Here is a 24,539-nt window from a genome sequence, read left to right as displayed (position 1 = left end):
CCTGATGCTGTTGTCCTGACGCTGTTGTCTTGACGCTGTTGTCCTGTCGGTGTTGTCGTGACGCTGTTGTCCTGTCGGTGTTGTCCTGACGCTGTTGTCCTGTCGGTGTTGTCCTGATGCTGTTGTCCTGACGCTGTTGTCTTGACGGTGTTGTCGTGACGCTGTTGTCCTGTCGGTGTTGTCCTGATGGTGTTGTCCTGACGCTGTTGTCCTGTCGGTGTTGTCCTGATGGTGTTGTCCTGACGCTGTTGTCCTGTTGGTGTTGTCCTGTCGGTGTTGTCCTGACGCTGTTGTCCTGTCGGTGTTGTCCTGTCAGCGTTGTCCTGTCGGCGTTGTCCTGTTGGTGTTGTCCTGTCGGTGTTGTCCTGTTGGTGTTGTCCTGGGTGGAGCGGTGTTCTCAGGCCTGGTCACTCTCTCTGCAGATCTTGCTGGGTCTCAGGACGAGCTGCTGACAGAGCTCCAGACCAGAGCAGCTGTGGTCTGGACCCAGTCTGGACCCGGTCTGGACCCGGTCTGGGTGCCTTCAGGTCTTGGTCTGGGTCTTGACTCAGTCTTTGTTAAAGTCTTGGTTTTGCGTCGGTCTCGGGTTTGATGGTGGAAAACAGCTGGTCGAAGGGACCTTACTCCCAGCCATGCTACATGCTACACGCTACATGCTACATGCTACATGCTACATGCTACATGTTGAATAATGAAGTTGATTAAAAGGACTGACAGAATGAAGCTCCGCCCACATTTTCCTCCTATTAGCAAGCACACCTTCATCATCATCATCATCTTCATCAGTCCATCACTCCTCTGGCTACGCTGCCAACAGCCTCCTGTGTGTGTGTGTGTGTGTGTGTGTGTGTGTGTGTGCGATATGAGGCAGTAAAACATCAACTGTCGATGTGATTGGTCGACTCAGTAGTGGGCGTGTCCTGATGGGCGGAGCCGGGACCAGGCATCGTCCAATCAGCTGCAGAAGAGCAGATGAGGACAGACGTCCCCATGTCCTCCGGGTTCCTCCGGCCCCGTTTCCATGACAACGCCTCGCTTTCCTGCTGAGCTGAGCAATTTCCCGTTTCCACAACAACGGAGGCGGAACCTTTTCACACTGTCATTTTTTTGTCTCACCGTCCGGCTGACCCAGTTCAGCTGGACTCACCTGGACTCTGAGATCAGCTCAGGCCTGGTTCTGGGTCCGGTTCAGACTGGACTCTGAGACCGGCTCTGAACCGGACTCAGACCTGGTTCTGGATCCGGTTCAGACTGGTTTGAAACCATGATCACACTTTGATGTGAAGTGGTTTGGAACTGGCTGTGACTGGTTCACACTGGTTCAGACTAGATTCAGATCCAAGCTCATGCGCGTTTTGGGCTGGTTCCACCAAGTTCTCTCCTCCGTGTGGTTCTGTTGGTTCTTCAGGCTGACGTTCCGTGTGGTTCTGTTGGTTCTGTTGGTTCTTCAGGCTGACGTTCCGTGTGGTTCTGTTGGTTCTTTAGGTCCCGTCCAGCAGTTGGCTCCTGAGACGTGACGACGGAACCTTGCAATAACTGAAGCAGCAGAAAGACAGGAGAACCTGCAGAAGACGTTCCGGAGGAGAACCGAGGAGGAGAACCGAGGAGAACCGAGGAGAACTGAGGAGGAGAACCAAGGAGAATTAAGATGGGGAGGAAGAAGATCCAGATCGCTCGGATCATGGATGAACGGAACCGACACGTAAGTCCCGGCCGGGTTCTAACAGGAGAACGTCTGGAACTGCTCGGCGTGGACACGTCAAGCTCTGGGCTCGCTGAGACTCGTCCTCCATGTTCAGTCTGTCCCCGGCGCTGGACGGCAGACCGTCCCCAGACAGGGGACCAGCAGGTCCAGACGGGCCACAGCGCTGCTCACCAGCAGGGGACGCAAGTGTCCTCAGGCCATGGTGTTCAGAGGTGTCACTGAGTCCAAGCGGTGGTTTGTGTGTGACGGTTCTTCTCAGTGGTGTGTGTGTTGTGTCTGACGGTTCTTCTTCGGTGGTGTGTGTGTTGTGTCTGACGGTTCTTCTTCGGTGGTGTGTGTGTTGTGTGTGACGGTTCTTCTTCGGTGGTGTGTGTGTTGTGTCTGACGGTTCTTCTTCGGTGGTGTGTGTGTTGTGTCTGACGGTTCTTCTTCGGTGGTGTGTGTGTTGTGTCTGACGGTTCTTCTTCGGTGGTGTGTGTGTTGTGTGTGACGGTTCTTCTCGGTGGTGTGTGTGTGTGTTGTGTGTGACGGTTCTTCTCGGTGGTGTGTGTGTTGTGTGTGACGGTTCTTCTTCGGTGGTGTGTGTGTTGTGTGTGACGGTTCTTCTTCAGTGGTGTGTGTGTTGTGTGTGATGGTTCTTCTTCGGTGGTGTGTGTGTTGTGTCTGACGGTTCTTCTTCAGTGGTGTGTGTGTTGTGTGTGACGGTTCTTCTCGGTGGTGTGTGTGTTGTGTGTGACGGTTCTTCTCGGTGGTGTGTGTGTGTGTTGTGTGTGACGGTTCTTCTCGGTGGTGTGTGTGTGTGTTGTGTGTGACGGTTCTTCTTCGGTGGTGCCCCGGCAGGTGACGTTCACCAAGCGGAAGTTCGGGCTGATGAAGAAGGCGTACGAGCTGAGCGTGCTGTGCGACTGTGAGATCGCGCTCATCGTCTTCAACAGCGCCAACCGGCTGTTCCAGTACGCCAGCACCGACATGGACAAGGTGCTGCTCAAGTACACCGAGTACAACGAGCCGCACGAGAGCCGCACCAACGCCGACATCCTGGACGTGAGTGGACGCCCCGCCCGCCGCCGCCGCCGCGCGCCACCGCATGTCACCTCAGGTCACCTCAGGTCACCTCAGGTCGCCTCAGGTCGCCTCAGGCCGCCTCAGGTCGCCTCAGGTCGCCTCAGGTCGCCTCAGGTCACCTCAGGCCGCCTCAGGTCGCCTCAGGTCGCCTCAGGCCGCCTCAGGTCGCCTCAGGTCGCCTCAGGCCGCCTCAGGTCGCCTCAGGTCACCTCAGGTCACCTCAGGTCACCTCAGGTCGCCTCAGGTCGCCTCAGGTCGCCGCCTGGGGCTGAATCTCACCACCTCAGGCCAGACGGCCGCCTGTGGTGACCTTGGACGACCTCGGGATGAATCAGGCCGCCTGTGGATGTTTTGATGTGTGTGACTGGCTCTGCTCTCTGATTGGATGTGTGTGACTGGCTCTGCTCTCTGATTGGATGTGTGTGACTGGCTCTGCTCTCTGATTGGATGTGTGTGACTGACTCTGTTCTCTGATTGGACGCTGGTTTGTCTGACTCTGCTCTCTGATTGGATGCTCGTCCATCGCAGCTCCAGCTCTGTCTCCGTATCATCTCTGAAACTCGGATGTTTGACGGAATGAAAACTTTTTGACGGATCGATTTTCCTCCTGAGTAGGGGTGTGCGATATGACGATATAAGATCGTTAAGGATTTTAACGTCGAGACGATCTCATAAATCAGAAAGATCGTTAAATCGTCGGGCACGTTCTCCTCCTCGTTCTTTTTTCACCTGTATATAATATTTTTTTGGAGTGATGATGTTACCTGAAAGCTTCAGATAATATCAACTAAATATTCCCTCTAGTGCAGTTATCCACATACATAATAGATACATGCGGAGCAACATTAATGATGATGGAAAAAAAAAACGCAGCCACAGCCAGCGCTGCGTTCAGGGACGTGAAGGCAGCTAACAGCGAGCAGAGCGCTGTGGAGCTTCTCTGCCTGGAGCTGCTGCTGGGTGGAGGCTGGGTGGAGGCTGGTGGAGGCTGGTAGAGGCTGGGTGGAGGCTGGGTAGAGGCTGGTGGAGGCTGGTGGAGGCTGGGTGGAGGCTGGGTGGAGGCTGGTGGAGGCTGGTGGAGGCTGGGTGGAGGCTGGTGGAGGCTGGTGGAGGCTGGTGGAGGCTGGGTGGAGGCTGGGTAGAGGCTGGTGGAGGCTGGTGGAGGCTGGGTGGAGGCTGGGTGGAGGCTGGTGGAGGCTGGTGGAGGCTGGGTGGAGGCTGGTGGAGGCTGTGTGGAGGCTGGTGGAGGCTGGGTGGAGGCTGGGTGGAGGCTGGTGGAGGCTGGTGGAGGCTGGGTGGAGGCTGGTGGAGGCTGGTGGAGGCTGGGTGGAGGCTGGTGGAAGCTGGGTGGAGGCTGGGTGGAGGCTGGTGGAGGCTGGGTGGAGGCTGGGTGGAGGCTGGTGGAGGCTGGGTGGAGGCTGGTGGAGACTGGGTGGAGGCTGGTGGAGGCTGGGTGGAGGCTGGTGGAGGCTGGGTGGAGGCTGGGTGGAGGCTGGTGGAGGCTGTGTGGAGGCTGGGTGGAGGCTGGTGGAGGCTGGTGGAGGCTGGTGGAGGCTGGGTGGAGGCTGGGTAGAGGCTGGGTGGAGGCTGGGTGGAGGCTGGTGGAGGCTGGTGGAGGCTGGGTGGAGGCTGGTGGAGGCTGGTGGAGACTGGGTGGAGGCTGGGTGGAGGCTGGTGGAGGCTGGGTGGAGGCTGGGTGGAGGCTGGTGGAGGCTGGTGGAGGCTGGGTGGAGGCTGGTGGAGGCTGGTGGAGGCTGGGTGGAGGCTGGTGGAAGCTGGGTGGAGGCTGGGTGGAGGCTGGTGGAGGCTGGGTGGAGGCTGGGTGGAGGCTGGTGGAGGCTGGGTGGAGGCTGGTGGAGACTGGGTGGAGGCTGGTGGAGGCTGGGTGGAGGCTGGTGGAGGCTGGGTGGAGGCTGGGTGGAGGCTGTGTGGAGGCTGGGTGGAGGCTGGGTGGAGGCTGGTGGAGGCTGTGTGGAGGCTGGGTGGAGGCTGGTGGAGGCTGGTGGAGGCTGGTGGAGGCTGGGTGGAGGCTGGGTAGAGGCTGGTGGAGGCTGGGTGGAGGCTGGTGGAGGCTGGGTGGAGGCTGGGTGGAGGCTGGTGGAGGCTGGGTGGAGGCTGGTGGAGGCTGGTGGAGGCTGGTGGAGACTGGGTGGAGGCTGGGTCAGGCAGAGCTGGTTTACAGCAGCAGGACGGGAGATCAAGAGACCAGCCGCCATAGAGAAACACCCCGAAAAGTTGGAGGGAGAGACGCTGAAGCGAGCACTGATGCTAACGCTAGCTAGCGAGCTACCGCTAGCAGTTCACAAGCTAGCATGAGGGATTTTATATACAACAAATCACAGAAATGTGAAAAGACACTGAGTGAACAAACCATCAAGTTAACAGCTGAAATGAACCTTTAGTCTGATCAGTAGTGGAACGTCTTTGGTTTAACGGATGATGAGGGGCTGCATTTCAATGGAGGCAGAGCCCTCTAGTGGTCAGATAGCGCAACTATTAAAACTTTATCCCATTAAAACTGCTAAAAAGCTATTTGATGTGTTTAGATTTTTGTGTTGCAAAAGTAACTTTATTGTTCATTATCTTTTACCTCATTTTTAAAAGGAGATAAAAGCTCAGATCTCTGAACAAAAAATTGTTCTCAAGCAGCTGTATTCTTCACTCAGGTTATAGATATTAAAGTTAAATTGTTTTTGTTCTAAATTGTTGCCCTTAAGGGGTTACCAGCTAAGTTTGCATTTTTATTGACCCTTTTTTATAATCTATTTGGTGTGTTTAGTTTTTGTGTTACAAAAGTGCACTCATGTTTGTGTTCATTGCACATTTTGATTCGAAAAAAACTTGTACTATTTGAATTAAATCCAGTTTCTTTAGTTTAAATTTTCTTTTTTTTTCTTTGAGGGTTTGACATGTTTAAATACATTTTATACGTTTTATATGTTTAACATTGGGGAAAAAATGGTCAAACTTACAAATTAGTCTAGAAAAATCAATATAAAAAAGAATCATGATAAAATTGTGATCGTGATATTGATTTTAAAAAATCGTGACATGACATTTTTGCCATATCGCCCACCCCTACTCCTGAGTGAGAGTTACTGAAAGAGGAGGAGCCTTGTGTGTGTGTGTGTGTGTGTGTGTGTGTGTGTGTGTGTGTGTGTGTGTGTGTGTTGAATAAATCCCAATAAATCCCGTTTAGCTGGTCTCTGTAATCGGAGCTCCAACACACACCTTGACCCACCATGACTCCTGACCCCTGACCTATGACCCCTGGTTAACAGTCTCGACCCCGAGGCCTCGTTTCCACGGTGACAGGTGAAAACCCTTTGTTTTCATGTCCTTTCTGAAAGGAAGATCCAGGATGAGAGTTGAGGAAAAGTTCCGTTTCCACGGAGACGGCTTCGGCACATATCCAGGGAGTCTTGTTTGCCCTGTTTCCATGGAAACCGCCTGTACATGTGGTGTGAACAGTCAGAGGAACTGATCAGGAACAACAACAGTGTCTCCCGTTCCCATGGAGACGGAGTCTGAGCCTTTGGAACCAGTTGTTTTGAGCCCTGTTGTCATAGAGACGGAACCCCAAGACACAGAGAAAGCTCCTGTATTGTCGCTTGAAATTGTTGCCGTGGAAACGGGTCTCGCTCCCTTTAGTGATAAGCAGCTTCCTGTCTGGACCGACGGACACTTCCTGTTTGTCTGCTGGATCGACGAATCATGCGGCGCCAACCTGACGCCGCCGTGACGCCATTTATTTCAATCTCATCCCAAAGCAGCTGAAAATGATCCGACCCAGACCGGACCCGGTCCAAGTCCAGGTTCTACAGGTGTGGATTCCAGAGCAGGATCATGCAAACGTCTCCAGAACCACAACCAGCTAAAACCAGTCCAGACCAGTCCAGAACTGATCTAGAACCACAACAAACTAGTCCAAAACCAGTTCAGATCTGGTCCAGACTCAGAACCCGGACCACCCTGGTCAAACTAACCTGTGTTAACTAGTAGTTAACCAGCTGGTCCAGAACCTGACTCTTTATGGACTGCTGGAGGTTTTTAGTGACTGGTGGAGGTTTTTTAGTGACTGGTGGAGGTTTTTTAGTGACTGGTGGAGGTTTTTTAGTGACTGGTGGAGGTTTTTTAGGGACTGGTGGAGGTTTTTAGTGACTGGTGGAGGTTTTTTAGGGACTGGTGGAGGTTTTTTGGTGACTGGTGGAGGTTTTTTAGGGACTGGTGGAGGTTTTTAGTGACTGGTGGAGGTTTTTTAGGGACTGGTGGAGGTTTTTAGTGACTGGTGGAGGTTTTTTAGTGACTGGTGGAGGTTTTTTAGGGACTGGTGGAGGTTTTTTAGGGACTGGTGGAGGTTTTTAGGGACTGGTGGAGGTTTTTTAGGGACTGCTGGAGGTTTTTAGTGACTGGTGGAGGTTTTTTAGTGACTGGTGGAGGTTTTTTAGGGACTGGTGGAGGTTTTTTAGGGACTGGTGGAGGTTTTTAGTGACTGGTGGAGGTTTTTTAGGGACTGGTGGAGGTTTTTTAGTGACTGGTGGAGGTTTTTTAGTGACTGGTGGAGGTTTTTTAGGGACTGGTGGAGGTTTTTTAGTGACTGGTGGAGGTTTTTTAGGGACTGGTGGAGGTTTTTAGTGACTGGTGGAGGTTTTTTAGGGACTGGTGGAGGTTTTTAGTGACTGGGGGAGGTTTTTTATCGACAGCGAGATGCTGATGAAAGAAAAACTGCTCCAACGAAATATTTACCAGAGAGGAATTTGGTTGATGAGAGGCTCCTTTGTGTTGGAGTGTGTGTGTGTGTGTGTGTGTGTGTGTGTGTGTGTGTGTGTGTGTGTGTGTGTGTCAGTTTATTGTCTCAGTCTGGGAACCTTGCTGCTATTTTTAGATCTGGAGGCGCGTCGCATTCCTCACTTTACTCCGCTAACCTTATTTCCAGTGTGTGTGTGTGTGTGTGTGTGTGTGTGTGTGTGTGTGTGTGTGTGTGTGTGTGTGTGTGTTGCTCAGTTCCCTGCTCTGAATGGCTGGAAAGCAGCAGCGTTCTAAAAATAGTCCAGAACAGGCTAAGAATAGAGCATGACGGTCCGCCTGTGTGTGTGTGTGTGTGTGTGTGTGTGTGTGTGTGTGTGTGTGTGTGAGTAACAGTCTGAGTTCCCCTCAGATCCTCTTCCTCCTCCTGTTTTTCCCGTCTGAGTTCAGAAACAGTCAGACTCTGCAGGTTCAGTTCAGAACCAGTTCAGACCCTGGACATGTGGTCCTGGACTCTCCAGACCAGTCCAGACTAGTCCAGACCACCTCCAGTCCCTCTGAAGGGGGTCCCAGCTCAGAGTCAGCAGTCGCCACAGTCCAAACACTTTAAGAACCACCGTCAGAGAACACCAGTGTGAAGCAACCGATCACACCGCTGCTCCTGCGGTTCTCTAATGCAGCAGAACGTTCGCTTTGAGGGACTTGATTCTAATGACGGAACGTCAGGAGCCGTTTTCAGCCTCACAGAGGGAAGAGCGGCAGGTTTAGGTTTAAACAGAGCGGCAGGTTTAAACAGAGCGGCAGGTTTAAACAGAGCGGCAGGTTTAGGTTTAAACAGAGCAGCAGGTTTAAACAGAGCGGCAGGTTTAGGTTTAAACAGAGCGGCAGGTTTAGGTTTAAGCAGAGCGGCAGGTTTAAACAGAGCGGCAGGTTTAGGTTTAAACAGAGCGGCAGGTTTAGGTTTAAGCAGAGCGGCAGGTTTAGGTTTAAGCAGAGCGGCAGGTTTAAACAGAACGGCAGGTTTAGGTTTAAACAGAGCGGCAGGTTTAGGTTTAAACAGAGCGGCAGGTTTAGGTTTAAGCAGAGCGGCAGGTTTAGGTTTAAACAGAGCGGCAGGTTTAGGTTTAAGCAGAGCGGCAGGTTTAGGTTTAAACACAGCAGCAGGTTTAGGTTTAAACACAGCAGCAGGTTTAGGTTTAAGCAGAGCGGCAGGTTTAGGTTTAAACAGAGCGGCAGGTTTAGGTTTAAACAGAGCGGCAGGTTTAGGTTTAAACACAGCAGCAGGTTTAGGTTTAAGCAGAGCGGCAGGTTTAGGTTTAAGCAGAGCGGCAGGTTTAAACAGAACGGCAGGTTTAGGTTTAAACAGAGCGGCAGGTTTAGGTTTAAACAGAGCAGCAGGTTTAGGTTTAAGCAGAGCGGCAGGTTTAGGTTTAAACAGAGCAGCAGGTTTAAACAGAGCGGCAGGTTTAGGTTTAAACAGAGCGGCAGGTTTAGGTTTAAGCAGAGCGGCAGGTTTAGGTTTAAGCAGAGCGGCAGGTTTAAACAGAACGGCAGGTTTAGGTTTAAACAGAGCGGCAGGTTTAGGTTTAAACAGAGCGGCAGGTTTAGGTTTAAGCAGAGCGGCAGGTTTAGGTTTAAACAGAGCGGCAGGTTTAGGTTTAAGCAGAGCGGCAGGTTTAGGTTTAAACACAGCAGCAGGTTTAGGTTTAAACACAGCAGCAGGTTTAGGTTTAAGCAGAGCGGCAGGTTTAGGTTTAAACAGAGCGGCAGGTTTAGGTTTAAACAGAGCGGCAGGTTTAGGTTTAAACAGAGCGGCAGGTTTAGGTTTAAACAGAGCGGCAGGTTTAGGTTTAAGCAGAGCGGCAGGTTTAGGTTTAAACACAGCAGCAGGTTTAGGTTTAAACACAGCAGCAGGTTTAGGTTTAAGCAGAGCAGGCTCCTCCTGCTCGCTGTGAATCGGTGGATCCTGGTTTCTTTAACCTGTTTGTTGATGATCCGTCATTCAGAAGTGGAACTGAACGATTCACCCGGCGGCGGATCGTTCTTCACTAACAGGGACCCTGAGCTGGTTCAGACCGTCGAGACCCAGGCTGTGGTCTCCGAGGTGGACTGAGGTCTCCGAGGTGGACTGAGGTCTCTGAGGTGGACTGAGGGGGTCTGGTTCTGGGACCAGGGTCCAGAGGGGATCAGAGCTGGACTGAGGTCTCTGATCTGGACTGAGGGCCCCGAGGTGGACTGAGGTCTCTGAGGTGGTGGGTCAGCTCCTGGGTCTCGAGGCACCGGGGGTGGAGGAGGTTCTCCTGAGTCTCTTCAGTCTCTGGACGTTCAGGACTGTCTTCTACAATTCTACACTTGTTCAGGTAGATTTCGGGGCTCAGCGTCTTGCTCAAGGACACTTCGACATGCAGACAGGGGGAGACGGGAATCGAACTCACATCCTCCAAATTGTGGGACGACCGGTCTCCCACTGAGCCACAGCGGCTTGTGGACTCGTCTCTGGAACATGGCCTGGCGGTCGGGGACAAAACCTGGACTGGCAGACCAGGGTGCTGGTTCTGCTTTAAAAAGGGGGGCCAGAGGATGCGGTCCAGCTACAGGTGGGTCAGACTCCTCAGCCTCCCTGGGACAGTCTGGTCCAGGTCCTGGATTCAACTGATAGTCCAACCACGATCCAGGAGGAACGATGGTGTTTTGGTTCTGGTCCTGGAACCCTGGACCAGCTCTAGACCCTCCATAGGGTTCTCGAGGGCTCGTGGGAGTTCACCCAACCAGTCCACATGTGTTTTGTGGACTTGGAGAAGGCGTTGGACCGCGTCCGGGGCCCCTTGTTCAGGGCCGTCTGGTCCGCAGTATCAATCTGGTCCACAATGCCGGCAGTAAGTCAGACCTGGACTCCAGCAGGGCTGGACTTTGTCTCCGGTTCTGCTCAAAATCTTTATGGACAGAATTTCTAGAAGCAGCCAGGGTCCAGAGGGGGTCCGGTTCGGGGACCACAGGATTTCATCTCTGCTTTTTGCAGATGATGTCGTCCTGTTGGCTCCATCCAATCTGGACCATCATGCACTGGGGCGGTCTGCAGCCCGGTGTGAAGTGATGGGGATGAGGATCAGAACCTCCTCCTGGACCCCCTGGGGAGGAGTTCTGGACATGTCCCACCAGGAGGAGACCCCGGGGAAGACCAGGACACGCTGGAGAGACCATGTCTCCGAGCTGGACCGGGAATGTCTTGGGATCCTCCCAGAGGAGCTGGAGGAAGAGTCCGGGCACAGGAAGTCTGGGGACAGGAAGTCCAGGGACAGGAAGTCCGGGGACAGGAAGTCTGGACATGCCTGCTGAGACTGCTGCCCTGAGACCCGGACCCGGATAAGAGGTGGAGGATGGAGGGACTGAACACCTTGACTCTCTGGTTCTTCTGCTGTGTGTGAGGGTCAGGGGTCAGAGGTTAGGAGTCAGGCTTAGGGTTAGGGTCAGGAGCCAGGGGTTAGGGTTGGGTTTTGACCTCAGGGGTCAGGGGTCAGGGTCAGGGTCAGGGTCAGGGTGGTGTGACTGTCGGTGACACAACTAAACAAATTCAGATTCTTGATTCTAGATTCCTTCGGTCCGTCGAACTCTGAGATAAGAAACGCTTCTTTAGCTGGAGGGCAGTGTGTGTGTGTGTGTGTGTGTGTGTGTGTGTGTGTGTGTGTGTGTGTGTGTGTGTGTGTGTGTGTGTGTGTGTGTTTTAATGCAGCGTCCAGACTGTCAGATAGTGAGGGAGTGTCAGGAGTGACTGGAGTGAAAAATAGCCTTCTACGGCCGTCCCTGTGTGCCGCGCCCACTCCTCCACCCTGCTCCCCCCACCCCCCTACACCCCCCCCCCCACCACACACACACACACACACACACACACACACCCTCACACTCACCCCCCACCCCTCTCAACCCCAACAGGTGGGCATGACTGGGATGTCTGGACTGTGATACGACTGCTGACAGAGCCAGATAACGATCTGTGGAGGGAGACATACACACACACATACACACACACACACACACACACACACACACACACACACACACACACACACACACACACACACACACGTCTGTGCTGCGCTCACAGCCTCTGCTGGGGAAACCTGCTGTGATGGCGCCCTCATGTGGTCAAATGTGTGCTTCAAGGGAAACTCCAGATGCTGATGAGGTGATTGTGTGTGTGTGTGTGTGTGTGTGTGTGTGTGTGTGTGTGTGTGTGTGTGTGTGTGGTTTGTGTGTGCGTGCGTGCGTGCGTGCGTGCGTGCGTGTGTGTGTAGACGCTGCGTAAGAAGGGCCTGAACGGCTGCGACAGCCCCGACCTGGAGGACGACTCTGCCGGCCAGAGCCCCGAGTCAGATGACAAGTTCCGGAAGATGAGCGACGACCTGGAGCTGCTGGTCGGCCGGCAGCGGCTCTGCGTGAGTCGTCCCGACTGTCCGCCTGTCCGCCCGTCCCCGGTGGTCCGGAGGACTGACGCGGCTCTCCTGTCCGTCCAGCAGGGTCTGCCCCCCTCCGGCTACGACATGGCGGTGCCGGTCCCGGGCGGTGCCCCCGGCGGCCTGCTCTACTCCCACCAGGGCCTCGGCGGCGGCGGCGGCAGCCTGGGGAGCCACAGCCTGCTGCCGCTGTCTCACTCCGGCCTGCAGAGGACCAGCATGTCCCCCCAGAGGCCCCCCAGCACTGGCAGCGCAGGTCCGCTAGCATTAGCATCAGCAGCACTAGCATTATTCCCCTTACCAGCAGAATGAGCATCAGCGGCATTAGCATTGCAACCACCACTAGCAGTATTAGCATCAGCAACATTGCAATCAGCAGCGTTAGCATCAGTGGCATTAGCATCAGAACCATCACCAGCACCATTAGCATCACCAATATAAGCAGCAGCAGCATGAGCATCAGGATCGTCACCAGCAGTATCAGAGTCTGTAGCATTAGCATCAGAAGCGTTAGCATCAGGACCATCAGCAGCAGGATTATCATTTGGATCACATGTATCTGTGTTAGCATAAGCATCGTTAACATAAGGAACACCACCAGCAGCATTAGCATCAGCAGTAGCATCAGCAGCTTTAGCATCACCAGTATCATCTGCAGCACAAGCTGCGTTAGCACCAGCATTAGCATCAGCAGTGTTAGCATCAGCAGCATTAGTTTCAGCATTAGCATCAGGATCATCACCAGCAGCATCAGAAGTGTTAGCTCCAGCATTACCATCAGTAGCAGCAGCAGCAGCACCACCAGCAGCATCAGCAGCGTGAGCTTCAGCGTTAGCATCAGCAGCATTAGCATCAACAGCAGCATCAGCAGCATTGCCATCAGCAGCGTGAGCTTCAGCGTTAGCATCAGTAGCGTTAGCATCAGCAGCGTTAGCTTCAGCGTTAGCATCAGCAGCATCAGCAGCATTAGCATCATCAGCAGCGTTAGCATCATCAGCATTAGCATCATCAGCAGAATCGGCAGCGTTAGCATCAGCAACAGCAGCAGCAGCGTTAGCATCAGCAGCGTTAGCATCAGCAGCAGCAGCAGCAGCGTTAGCATCAGCAGCATTAGCATCAACAGCAGCATCAGCAGCGTTAGTGTCAGCAGCAGCAGCAGCAGCCTCAGTGAGGCTCTCTCGCTGTCAGTCACGTCCGTCTCACAGCAGCAGCTGTTTGTGTTTCTGCAGGACTGATGGCAGCAGAGCTGACCAACTCCATGGTGTCCAGCATGGGTAAGACTCCGCCTCTGTCCTTCCCTCCTCCTGATGCATGATGGGTAGGGGCTTCTTGGGTCAGTGGCTCTCTGGCTATGGTCGCCGTTCGCCCTGGTTCCCGGTTGGCGGGGGGGCAGCGCTCCTGGCCCTGTCCTTCGTCGTGGGGCTCCTGGGTGACGAGGGCACCTTCTACCGACTGTGGTTCGCCCTCTGGGGGGTAGTTCTCTTCCCCCTAAACGTCATCCCCGGACCCCGCTCTCCTCCGCTGTCTGAGTGGCCTCAATCACTCCACCCTTCGGTGGCTCGCCTCTCAGTCTTAACTGCACTGAGTCATCTAACACGACCAAATATATACAAACACACATCTGGGGGCTGGGCACGGCGTGTCGGGGGTGGGGCTGTTCACCTCGCCTGGCCTCGCTCGCGGCACGGTGTGGTTGCTGCCCCTCAATTTTAATCGCAATCAATATGTACTTCAACACTCATGAGTGGGGGGGAGGAGTGGGCAATGGCGCCTTCTACACCCCCGTTTCCAGGTTGGGTGGTTGTGATGGCCTGGATCTCGGGGTGCCCCCCCCCCCCCCAGGAGGATTACTATTGCAACAACACATCATCAGCAGGGTAAAACTAACCTGTCTCACGACGGTCTAAACCCAGCTCACGTTCCCTATTAGTGGGTGAACAATCCAACGCTTGGTGAATTCTGCTTCACAATGATAGGAAGAGCCGACATCGAAGGATCAAAAAGCGACGTCGCTATGAACGCTTGGCCGCCACAAGCTCTTGAGTGTAATGGTTGTATGTTATATCTGTTGTACGTTGCTTTGGACAAAAGTGTCTGCTAATTGAAATTGTAGATACAACTAGGAGCAAGTAACAGTGGACAGCTGTTCAATGAGAGAAGCAAACTAACATAGCTTTTCTTGTCTTTTCTTGCCCTGCAACATTTGTACTTCACAAAGGACCCCACCATGTTACATGCGGCCCACTTTAGGCTCACATCCAGATTAGTCGATGCTGACTGCCGTCTTTCGGCCAAAACTTTCCTAAATGTGTTTCAGCAAAGATGGGCCATGTGCATTTTCTCATATGTGGGCCACTTTGGGCTCACATCCAGATTAGTCGATGCTGACTGCCGTCTTTCGGCCAAAAGTGGCCCAAATGAGTTTCAGCAAAGGTGGGCCACGTGTGCCGAACCATATGTGGCCCAGCCTTGGTTCACCTACAGAATAATTATTCCCTACTCTGCCACGTATTTGCCAAACATGGGCCATATTTGTTTTATGAGGTATGGGCCAAATGTAGTATTTACCACATGGGCCAGTTTAGGCTTACATCTGTTTTTTGTGGCCCAGAAGAATGCCTACAGTGCCAGACTGTTGCCTGAAGTGGCCCACATCCGTATGCTATCTGGGTGGGCCCTGGGGCCCTGGGCTCTCGGCTCTGCCCGCCCCGGGCCTCCAGACCTGCTCCTGGCCTTCTCAGAGGTCAGAGGTCATATATGCATGATCACGATCAATATCACATTTGCATGATCACGCTGCTATTTAACCACCCTTCACATTCTACCTGTGGACTCAGTTACCTTGTTCTCTTGTGGTGGGTTGGACTCACGGTGATCTGTAGTAGTCCTCTCCTGATGCTCCGGTGTAATTTGACACCTGGATCCTCAGCTTCAGGCCTCGTCTCTCTCTGCTGCCTCATGTCCTCCATCGTCGTCTCTCTGTTCAGGGAACGGCAGCTACAGCAGCCACTGCCCCTCTCCCGGTCTGCTGCCCCCCTCCGGAGGCGTCTCCAAGACCTTGCAGGACAAGAATCCCCCGAGCCTGACCCCGAGCCTGACCCCGAGCCTGACCCCGAGCCTGAGCCTGAACCGCAAGCCGGAGCTGAGGACGCTGCTGCCGCCGGCCAGCAAGGCCGCCGCCCCCGCCGCGGTGAGTCCCAGGACCGGCTCCGAGCCGGTAACCCGGTCCGATTGCCGCCACTAACTGACTCTGTTCTAACGCTGCAGTGTGAGGACTCTGAGTAGCTCCTCACAAAGAACCCCGGTTCGACCCCTGACCCCAAAAACAGGAAGTTTCCTTATTAAACCTCAGATTAAACCTCAGATTAAGCCTCAGTTTAGGTCTCAAACTAAACCTCAGGCTAAGGCCCAATCCCATTTCTCTTTCTAGCCCTCCCCTTATGAAACGGAGTGCTAAGGCGTAGGGCCGAAAGTAAACCCCTCCGACCATTGGGGGGGGGGGGGGGGGGGGGGGGGGGGGGGGGGGGGGGGGGGGGCTAAGGGGGGAAATGGGATTCAGCATAAGCCTCAGACTAAACCTCAAATTAATCCTCAGATTAATCCTCTGATTAAACCTCAGACTAAACCCAGACTAAGCCCAGACTAATCCTGGTCTCTCTGCAGACCCAGAGGATCGGCCACTCCCAGAGCGCTCAGACTCTCTCCACGCCGGCCGTCTCGCCGCTGGACGGATACCCATCGGCGCTGTCCTCCTTCGGCACAGGTGAGGTCAGCAGGGGGGCGTGGCCATGGGGGGCGTGGCCACAGTTCCAATCAACCAATCCAGATGGATATTGATATTTGGATTCATTTCAATAGAAAATGTTGATTTACTTCGGATCAGCATGTTTGGAATAGAGAATAAAATAACCACGGATGACCTTTGGCCCCCAGAGTTCTCCCTGGGGTCGGACCTCACCTCCCTATCAGGGTTCGGTGGGTCCGGTCTTGGTTCCTCGATGTCGACCTGGCAGCAGCAGCAGATCCAGAGTCTGGGACACATGGGGTGAGTCTGGTCCTCTCTCTCCCTCTCTCTCTCTCTCTGTCTCTCTCTCTCTCTCTCTCTCGCTCCCTCTCTCTCTCTCTCTCTCTCTCTCCCTCTCTCTCTGGAATGTTATTTCCATGACTGTCCACTAGAGGGAGCTCTTTGAACATCAGTGTCCTGAAGGAACCGGTCCCTCCTCAGAGTCCCTCAGGCCCTCCTAAACAGACCCCGCCCCTTCAGACAGACCACGCCCCTTTTAAGTGACTTCATTCAGAGGACTTTATTTATTTATGGTTTTATTCAGTTAACTTTATTTATGGTTTTATTATCAGAAGCTGTTTTATCTCTGATCTTGTCAGGTTCCAGTTCTCTGTTCTCCGTCTGACTGTCAGCTGTGGATGATGTAACCTCCGTCTGACTGACGGTCCGACTGTAGAGGCCCACTGGGAGCCTCCGGCCTGAACCTGAGTTTTGTGGGCGGGGCCAGGAGTGCAGGAACAGGTTCCTCCCACAGCCAGGTTAAAGACGGCGTCCTCTGTGTCCCTGCAGGAACCTGTGCCAGAACTCCAACCTGAACCAGAACCTGCACATCAAGTCCGAGCCGGCCTCCCCGCCGCGGGACCGAGGCCTGGGGATGGTGGGGTCGGGGCTCGGGGGAGGGGGCGTGTCCTCCACCGGGTACCTGGCGTCAATGACCATGACGGGCCAGGGCCCCCTGGATCCGGGCCGGGGCCCCCTGGGCCCCCTGGATCCGGGCCGGGGCCCCCCGGGGCCGGGCCGGTCCCCCGCCGACAGCGCGTCCAGCTGCGGCTCGTACGAGGGCGGCGAGGAGCGCGATGATCGCCACGGCAACGAGGGCTTCCTGCTGCCGGACGGCCGCCGCAGCCCGTCGGTGAAGCGCATGAGGCTGTCGGAGGGCTGGGCCACATGAGGGGGCGGGGCCACGGGGAGGGGGCGGGGCCACCACAGTTACCTTCGAGTGTTATTATTCCTCTTCCTGTTCTGAGTGGGCAGGATTTCTGTGGGGGGCGGGGCCATGCCTCAGACCGAAGCTCCTCCCCCAACGTGAGTTCGAAACCCGCCGAGCGCGACGCTCCGTCCAGAGAACCGGAAAAACTCTAAAGTTTTTTATCTTAGAGAAGGAGAAAAAAATTGTATTTTTGGAAAAAGAAGTTGTGAAAAATATTTACATTGAGACGGAAAACTACATTTTAATAAAGTCCAAATATTGAGAAAAAAGTTACATTTCTGAAATATATTTCAATATTTGAAATACAATAAGTAAATTTAAAAAATTAGGATGAAATGAATAAATAATGAGACGACAGAGGAATGCCAAGGATTTCTTAAAAAGTAAAAAAAATGAAAGAATATTTAGTCAAAATTCAAATTGAGAAAAAAAATTTAACTTTTGAAAAAAATAATGAAAAGTTGACTCCAAACAAAATTTATTTCAATTTTTCTTTTTTTTTTTTTTTTGGCAAACTAATTTCACATTTAAAAAAAAACATTAAAAGTGCAAGAATTAGAATAATGTTTATTTCGAAGAAACGTGATTATATTTAAGAATTTGAACAAAAATTATTGAATTTATTGAAAGAATTTGGTTCCGTTTTAAGTTTTTATGTTGAAGGAAAAATGTCAAAAATGTGATAAAAAAACATGTTTAAGAGAAAAATCAACGACGGCTGAAGAAGAAAATGACTTAAGTTTAAATTTTCAGTGAAATTTGAAATTTCAGTTTTAAAACGTTTCACCCAAATAGATTCAGACTTGAGATAAATGTACAAAGAAGTATTTAAATTAATTTAAATAAAAATCAATTAATTTCCCGTTAAGGAAACATCAGGAATGAAAAACTGAAGTATTTTTTAAATCTTTTTCTTTTAATGTGTCTAATAATTTACTCAAGAGACTCCATTTGATTTGGGGGCGGGGCCTGGAGGGGGCGGGGCCTGGAGGGGTGTTCTCTATATGAAGGTGTGTTCAGAGACGGGCGGGGCCTGGAGGGGCGGGGCCTGGGGTGTTCAGAGATGGGCGGGGCCTGCTCTGGGAGCCTGGGATGTGGGCGGGGTTTCAGTTAGAAGAAGAAGTCTGGTACTCTGAAGCTACTGGAGAGTTTTAGTCCGTCGTCATGGCGACACGCGTTGCAGGTTCAACTTATTTACGCACAGAAATTTTTAAAAAGATACAAAAAGAAGGGTTTTTTTTTCTCGATGTGAACGTTGGAGGGCGAGAGAGTCGGAGGAAGTGAGCGAGCGGCTCAGCAGAGAAGAAGAAGAAGAAGAAAGTTCTGGAAGGTTCGACTGAAGCGAAGAAAGGAAAACAGAAGCAGAGATTTTCAGTTCAGCTCCGCAGAAATCTGGAAAATTCTTTTTATTGGATCATGTTTTGTGAATTCGTTTTACCACCAAGTGAAGTTCAGTTAAAAACAAAAACATTTAAATTCCATAAAATTCACTGAAATTCATTTTATTTCAAAAATCACATGAAAAAGTTTGTGTCCGATATTCATTTATTTATTTCTAGTTTGTTTGTTTTCGAGTTGAAAAGTGGAACCAAACATGTAAACAATAAAATATCGAGAACGTTTTTTGTTTTTTAAAAAGCTTTTTTAATCCACATGTTAAAAAGTAAAATAAACCACCACTGCTTGTTTTATTTTGTTAAACTGTGGTTTTAAAGTTACAAAGAAAGATATTTTTCTTAATTTTTAAAATCTGTGAAAAAAATGAGGTTTTGAATTTTTTTTTTTTAATCAGATAAAAAAAACAGCTGTAAACATTCATAACATGAATGTAAAATTCTCCCTGTGCGGCTCTGAGCTGAGCTGATTCTTCTTCTGTCACGGCGGCGGCGAGCGACGCGTCGGTGTGTGTTGGTGTGTGTGTTGAAGCTTTAGTTAGAACCGTTTTCGTTTTGTTTTGTTTTTTAATCAGGGAGAATTTCTGTAAACTTGAGGTTCGGAGAATTAAAGTGTCGACTGCTTCAGTTTCTGCCTCGTTCCTCTGACCTGAAGGAAAACACCCGATCCAGGCCGGTCCTCTGGAGACCAGCCGGAAGCTTCCAGAGGCTCCAGCAGCCAATCAGCTGCTCAGGGGACACAGAGACCAGAGGACAGAGACCAGAGGACAGAGACCAGGACAGAGACCAGAGGACAGAGACCAGGACAGAGACCAAAGGACAAAGACCAGGAGAGAGACCAGAGGACAGAGACCAGAGGACAGAGACCAGAGGACAGAGACCAGAGGACAGAGGACAGAGACCAGGACAGAGAAACCAGAGGACAGAGACCAGAGGACAGAGACCAGGACACAGACCAGAGGACAGAGGACAGAGGACAGAGGACAGAGACCAGGACAGAGAAACCAGAGGACAGAGACCAGAGGACAGAGACCAGGACAGAGACCAGAGGACAATAATAACACGGTTAACAATAATCATGGTTAATCAGAGTAATCAGGATTAATTAAGGGAAAAAGATTCATGTTTTAACCGAAATTAATCACAGAAAGAGGGTTTGGGCTTTTTCTTTTTTTTCCAATCTGGAAACTAATCCTAGTTAATACCAGCGTTAAGTTGGTCGATGTAACTTTATTTTGAAAGAACATTAAAAAAAGGGGAATTTTCTCTGTGTTCAAGACGCTGATCATTTATGTTCTGGATGAAAACTGACTGGAAATGGAAAAGCAAACAAGTTTTGAACAGGAATTCCAAAATGAGATTAATCACAATTAACTGGGAGAATCAACGCAGTGAGGATGCGATGAATTCAGGGCAGAGAAACCAGCGATGCTCGGTTCTCCAGAGAGAAACTAACCAAACATCTGATCTCGCTGATCTGATGGTGACACTTTTTAAAAAGTCTGAAATGATCAGGAAGTTGAATCTGTGAGGAGCCGCAGACGCAGATCCTCCGCAGGTTCAGTCCGACTGCAATCAAACCTTCCAAACCAACGCTCCTGATGACGTCACTTCCTGTGAATCAGACCTGCACCTGCACACACCTCAACTTCTAATTAACCAATCAGGAGGCAGCGCCTGGTGGCTGGAGCCTTCTTCAGCCTCAGGTGTGCAGAACCTCCAGCAGCTCTTCACACGTTCTCCAGCCGGGAAAGAGGAACGCCGCAGCATGACGTGGACCGGGGTTTGGCTCGGGTTGCTGGTTCTGGCCCGGCTCAGCGGGGCGGAGGACCAGGGAGAGGCGGGGTTCCTGCCAGTGCCGGTCTGGAAGTTCATGAAAGGTACAGACGTCCACTCGGTTACTGCTTCTGCTGTGGCGAGCCGTTGGCTTGGTAACTTCAGTCTTGAGGAATTATTTTGAACCTGTCTTGTGAAACTAGTCCTTTAAAATCAAATTATTTGTTGTTCTGAATAAAAGGGTGTTCTCTAGCTGTTTCTTCTGAAGGTATAAATGAACAAGAGACATTTTGATAACTAAAAAAAACCCCCAATTATTTAGATATTTCCTTCCTGTTGAAGTTTTAATCTTCAGCTACTTGCTGCCACTGAGTCCTTATTAATGCCAGAAAGCCTGATTCTGCTCTGTGGATGGACTGTTGATGTGAACCGCCGTGTTGAGGCTGCGTGGCCTCCGTCAGTCCAGTCTGCGTGTTGCCGTCTAGCGTCGGTCTACGCCAGGGGTCTCGAACTCGGTCCTCAAGGGCCGCAAACCTGCATGTTTTCCATGTCTCCCTGCTTCAACACAGCTGATTGCAATGAGGCTCGTTATCTGGCTTCTGCTGGACTTGGTGACGAACCTTCATGAGATTCAGGTGTGTCGAAGCAGGGAGACATGGGAAACCTGCAGGTTTGAGACCCCTGGTCTACGCTGTTGAGTGACTGGTCAGGTTTTAGTTATGTTAGCATGTAGCATCGCTGTTTGGATGCTGAACCTCGTTAGCATGTAGCATCGCTGGGAGGTTTGGAGCGCGGCCATCGGGGGGGTGGAGGGTGACGGTGTTCTTCAGTTGCAGGCGCTGCAGACGCGCCGGATCTGGGCGGACCGCAGTTCAGCTGCAGCGCCCAGTGGCTGTCGGTTCGCCTGAGGCGGGTCCGGCACTCGGACCCGGGTCTGGAAGGTGAGTCCGGCTCGCCCCGAGTGGCTGCTCCTCAGGACCGTGCTCTCCGTCTGACTGGTGCTCCCCGTGTCTCCAGATGGACGGAGGTTGTCGTCGCTGCCGGACAAATGTGGCGCCTCGTCTCAGACCTTCGGCTCGTGGCTGCTGCTGAAGTTCCCCTACAGCGGCTGCCCCGTGGAATCCTGGGTGAGGCGGGGGGGCGGTGGCTGGTTGGGGGTGGCGGTGGGCGCTTCCTGCTGACGCCTGGTTCTCTCTGCAGGTTTCAAACGGGACGGAGTTCCACCGGCTGAAGCTGCGGTACTTCGACCACCTGCTCCAGGACCACGTGACGGCTGTGGCCTCCTGCCGGGACCCTGCGGCACCTAGGGATCCGGCGGCGCCGCAGGTGAGGTGCACGGCCTCGGCCGTGACGGTGCAGCTGCCTGCGGGGGGCGCCCTGCAGAGGGTCGAAGCTCTGGGCGAGGACGGCGTGGTCGGGACGGCGATCAGCACCGAGACCACCGTGGACTCGGTCCTGGTTCGGATCTCCAGAGCAGCGTACACGGTAAGGACGGTCCCGAGGCGCCATCTGGTCCCCCGTTAGCTCCACCCCCAAACTGAGACATTGTTTCCACAGGATTCCTACTTGGAAATGACGGTTCTGGACGCTGCTGGCGAGACGTCTGTCCTGCTGTCCGCCTGTCTGAACGGAACGGCGGGAACCGAGAGAGACCATCACCTCGGAGGTCCAGGACCTTCCAATGTTTCCAACTCTGAGGATGAAGATGAAGAGGTCTCTGACTCGGAGGGCGACGAGGAGGACTCTTCAGCCTCAGAGGAGGATGAAGATGAAGACACTTCAGACTTGGAGGCAGATGATGATGAAGATGATGCTACAGACCCAGATGAAGATGAGGATGAGGACTTCTCAGACGCAGAAGCGACCCTGGACGAAGATGAAGAAGCTTCAGACCTGGACGAAGATGAAGACGCTTCAGACTCGGAGGCAACCCCAGATGATGAAGATGAAGATGCTTCAGACGACGATGAAGACACTTCAGACCTGGAAGAAACTGTGGATTACGAGGATGACGAGGCGACCATGGACGAAGATGACGATGCTGTGTCAGGCCTGGAGACTGACGAGGAAGATGAGACGGATGAAGATGATTCGGACTGGGAGGCGGCCGTGGAGACCGAAGACGATGCAGGTTCAGAAACGGCGGCAGGTAGCGAGGACAAAGATGGTTCCGCTTCAGGCTCTGCAGGCATGGCGGCGTCCAGCGGTGAGGGCGACGGTTCGGGCGAGGCGTCTGTTGGCGAGGAAGACTCTTCGGGCTCTGCAGGCTTGGCGGTGTCCAGTGGCAAGGAAGACGCTTCGGGTGCTTCAGACGCAGCAGCTGCGGGTGGCGAGGCGGGCTCCGTGGTTTCGACGCCAGCTGGCTTCGAGGAAGACGGTTCGGGCGAGGCGGGCTCTGTGGGCCCGGCGGCGGCTGGTGGCTCTGAGGATGTTGCCGAGTTCTGATTAAATAAAAGCTTCAGATGAATTTTCGTCTCTTTTCATGCATCTCTGAAAATCGTCTCCTCTCGAGGAACCTGAGCAGCGGCCATATTGATCACGGCTAAGTTCACAGGCCCCTGGAACTCCTGCAGTTCAGTCGAAGCCTCGTCTCGTCCAGCTGAAGGCCAGAAGCCTCGAGCTCCTGTCAGACTAGACGGCTGCATGAGTCACTTTGGTTGGTTGGTGGTTCAAAAGCTTCGTGAACGATGCAGTGGTTTTCTGGACACTTGGACGCTCTCTTGTTGCTATGTGAGGAGCCACAGCTTAGCCTGGGGTAGCCGGCAGAAGCAGGGCTGCTGTTTCTGCACCGTTGACCCACCAACCACTGGCGCAGGCTCCCTAGGGTTCCCTGGAGGTCTACGCCCAGCTACTGGCCAGGTCCGACCCTGCCTAGCCTCTGAGATCTGATGGAATCGGACCAGACAACTGAACTCCACCACCCCATAAAAACGAAGTACGACCCGGTTACTTGGAAGGCCGAGACACCTCCACCCACCGGTGTGATGGAGGACAGGGTTGGCGGTGTCGGATTCCCCTGAAGCCTGCTGTGCTACCGACCACGGATCTGTGAGGCTGTGTGTCGAGGTCCGACTGGCGGGACGTCCCGAGTCGGTCCTAGATGTCTGATGGACCGCCTCCTCCAGGAGACCTGATCAGACCTCCGCCTGTGTCTTTTTGTCCACCGGCGCCTTCTGGAAGCTTCCTCGACCTGAAGCCAGTGCTGCTGACGACTCTAGTGCGATTTGTCCCAGTTATGCCCGGTGAGCCCCATGCCTTGCTCGGGGACTGCCCGGAAAATCCCCGACTTCCCAGCCCCACATGCCCCTGGTCCTCCAGCTGTTCGGGTGACGGTCCTCCTCCTTTCCTGAACCTCCATCCCTCTTCCCAGGGTGGAGGCGTTTCCCCAGAGGCCAGGCTGGAATGTGTGGCTGCCCTGAGGAAGCAGCGAGGTCCAGGTGAGGGGAGAGCACCTGACCTTTGACCCCGGGAGAAGCGGTGAGGTCCAGGTGAGGGGAGAGCACCTGACCCTTGACCCCTAACAGCTGGATTTTCTGATTGACTCTGTAAATGACTCGGTTCTGATCCGGACTGGGTTCCTTGTGCAGCCCCTCCAGGTACGTAGGTTGGACGGACCGGGTAGGACTCCCTACAGGGCCCGTTCTCCAGGTGGTCCTCTGCTCCGTCGCCAGGCGATGGAAACGAGCCGGTGAGACGTCTGGTGAGAACCGGCAGACTCGTCCTGGAACGGCCGTCACTCGACGGCGGTCTGGAGGACGTGGGAACAGTTCTGATCTGACAGACGACAGAAGCTCCTGCAGGTTCGGTCTACATGCTCTACGTACAGCGTCTGTCTGACAGTGAAGCGTTTCATCGGTCAGAACTCGATCAGTCCTGGAAGTGAGGCAGAGGATTACGGTCCGCTCTTAAGACTGATCCAGCATCCGGGATGGGTGTCGGTAAGAACGCAGCAGGAGGAAGGACTGTCGCTCTCCAGGAAGTCCATTTATTCTGAAACATCCTTCAAATCAGCTGTTTGTCACTGACCGTCGACACGGAGCGTCGGGTATTTCCAGACTGGCAGTAACAAATTATCTGATTTACCCCGGAGGAGGGGGAGGAGGAGGGGGGTCTGCTGGACCACGGAACTCCCACCGACATTCTGACGCGCCACATCCGATGAAGCCACGTCTTTTCCGGCTGCGGGAAACCGACCCGGATGCTTTAGAAGTGATAACCGCGTATATAAACACTGAAGGGATTGAACCTGTTTTTCTTGCGTGAGCGTTCTGAGGACGGTCTGCTGCAGAACATGTTGATACGCTCACTGACGAGCAGGACCAGAGTGTTCTGGTGTGATCAGCGATCGTTTGGCGCAGAGCGATCAGGGTTTCTCTGCTGCAGGGATCTGGTTGGATTTCACTGCAGA

General features: G+C 53.0%; 1 protein-coding gene across 3 annotated transcripts in view; it reads left to right on the top strand.

The window, feature by feature from the left end:
* The window catches only part of LOC115383254 (myocyte-specific enhancer factor 2C-like), a 29,240-nt gene extending 11,912 nt beyond the window's left edge, over window positions 1-17,328 (top strand). For 2 of the 3 annotated variants that reach the window (XM_030085378.1, XM_030085379.1), the window contains 9 exons: window positions 1,486-1,702; window positions 2,546-2,749; window positions 11,809-11,949; window positions 12,028-12,223; window positions 13,197-13,241; window positions 14,955-15,157; window positions 15,631-15,730; window positions 15,901-16,012; window positions 16,541-17,328. In XM_030085378.1, coding sequence (XP_029941238.1) covers window positions 1,649-1,702; window positions 2,546-2,749; window positions 11,809-11,949; window positions 12,028-12,223; window positions 13,197-13,241; window positions 14,955-15,157; window positions 15,631-15,730; window positions 15,901-16,012; window positions 16,541-16,922 — 1,437 coding nt within the window. In that variant the 5' untranslated portion in view covers window positions 1,486-1,648 and the 3' untranslated portion in view covers window positions 16,923-17,328. The remainder of the gene's footprint in view (window positions 1-1,485; window positions 1,703-2,545; window positions 2,750-11,808; window positions 11,950-12,027; window positions 12,224-13,196; window positions 13,242-14,954; window positions 15,158-15,630; window positions 15,731-15,900; window positions 16,013-16,540) is intronic. The other variant, XM_030085380.1, reaches the window with a different exon arrangement.
* The last annotated feature ends 7,211 nt before the right edge of the window (window positions 17,329-24,539 follow it).

Source organism: Salarias fasciatus (genome assembly GCF_902148845.1).
Source record: "Salarias fasciatus chromosome 7 unlocalized genomic scaffold, fSalaFa1.1 super_scaffold_4, whole genome shotgun sequence".
Lineage (NCBI taxonomy): Eukaryota > Metazoa > Chordata > Actinopteri > Blenniiformes > Blenniidae > Salarias > Salarias fasciatus.
This window is presented reverse-complemented; position numbering and strand designations above follow the sequence as displayed.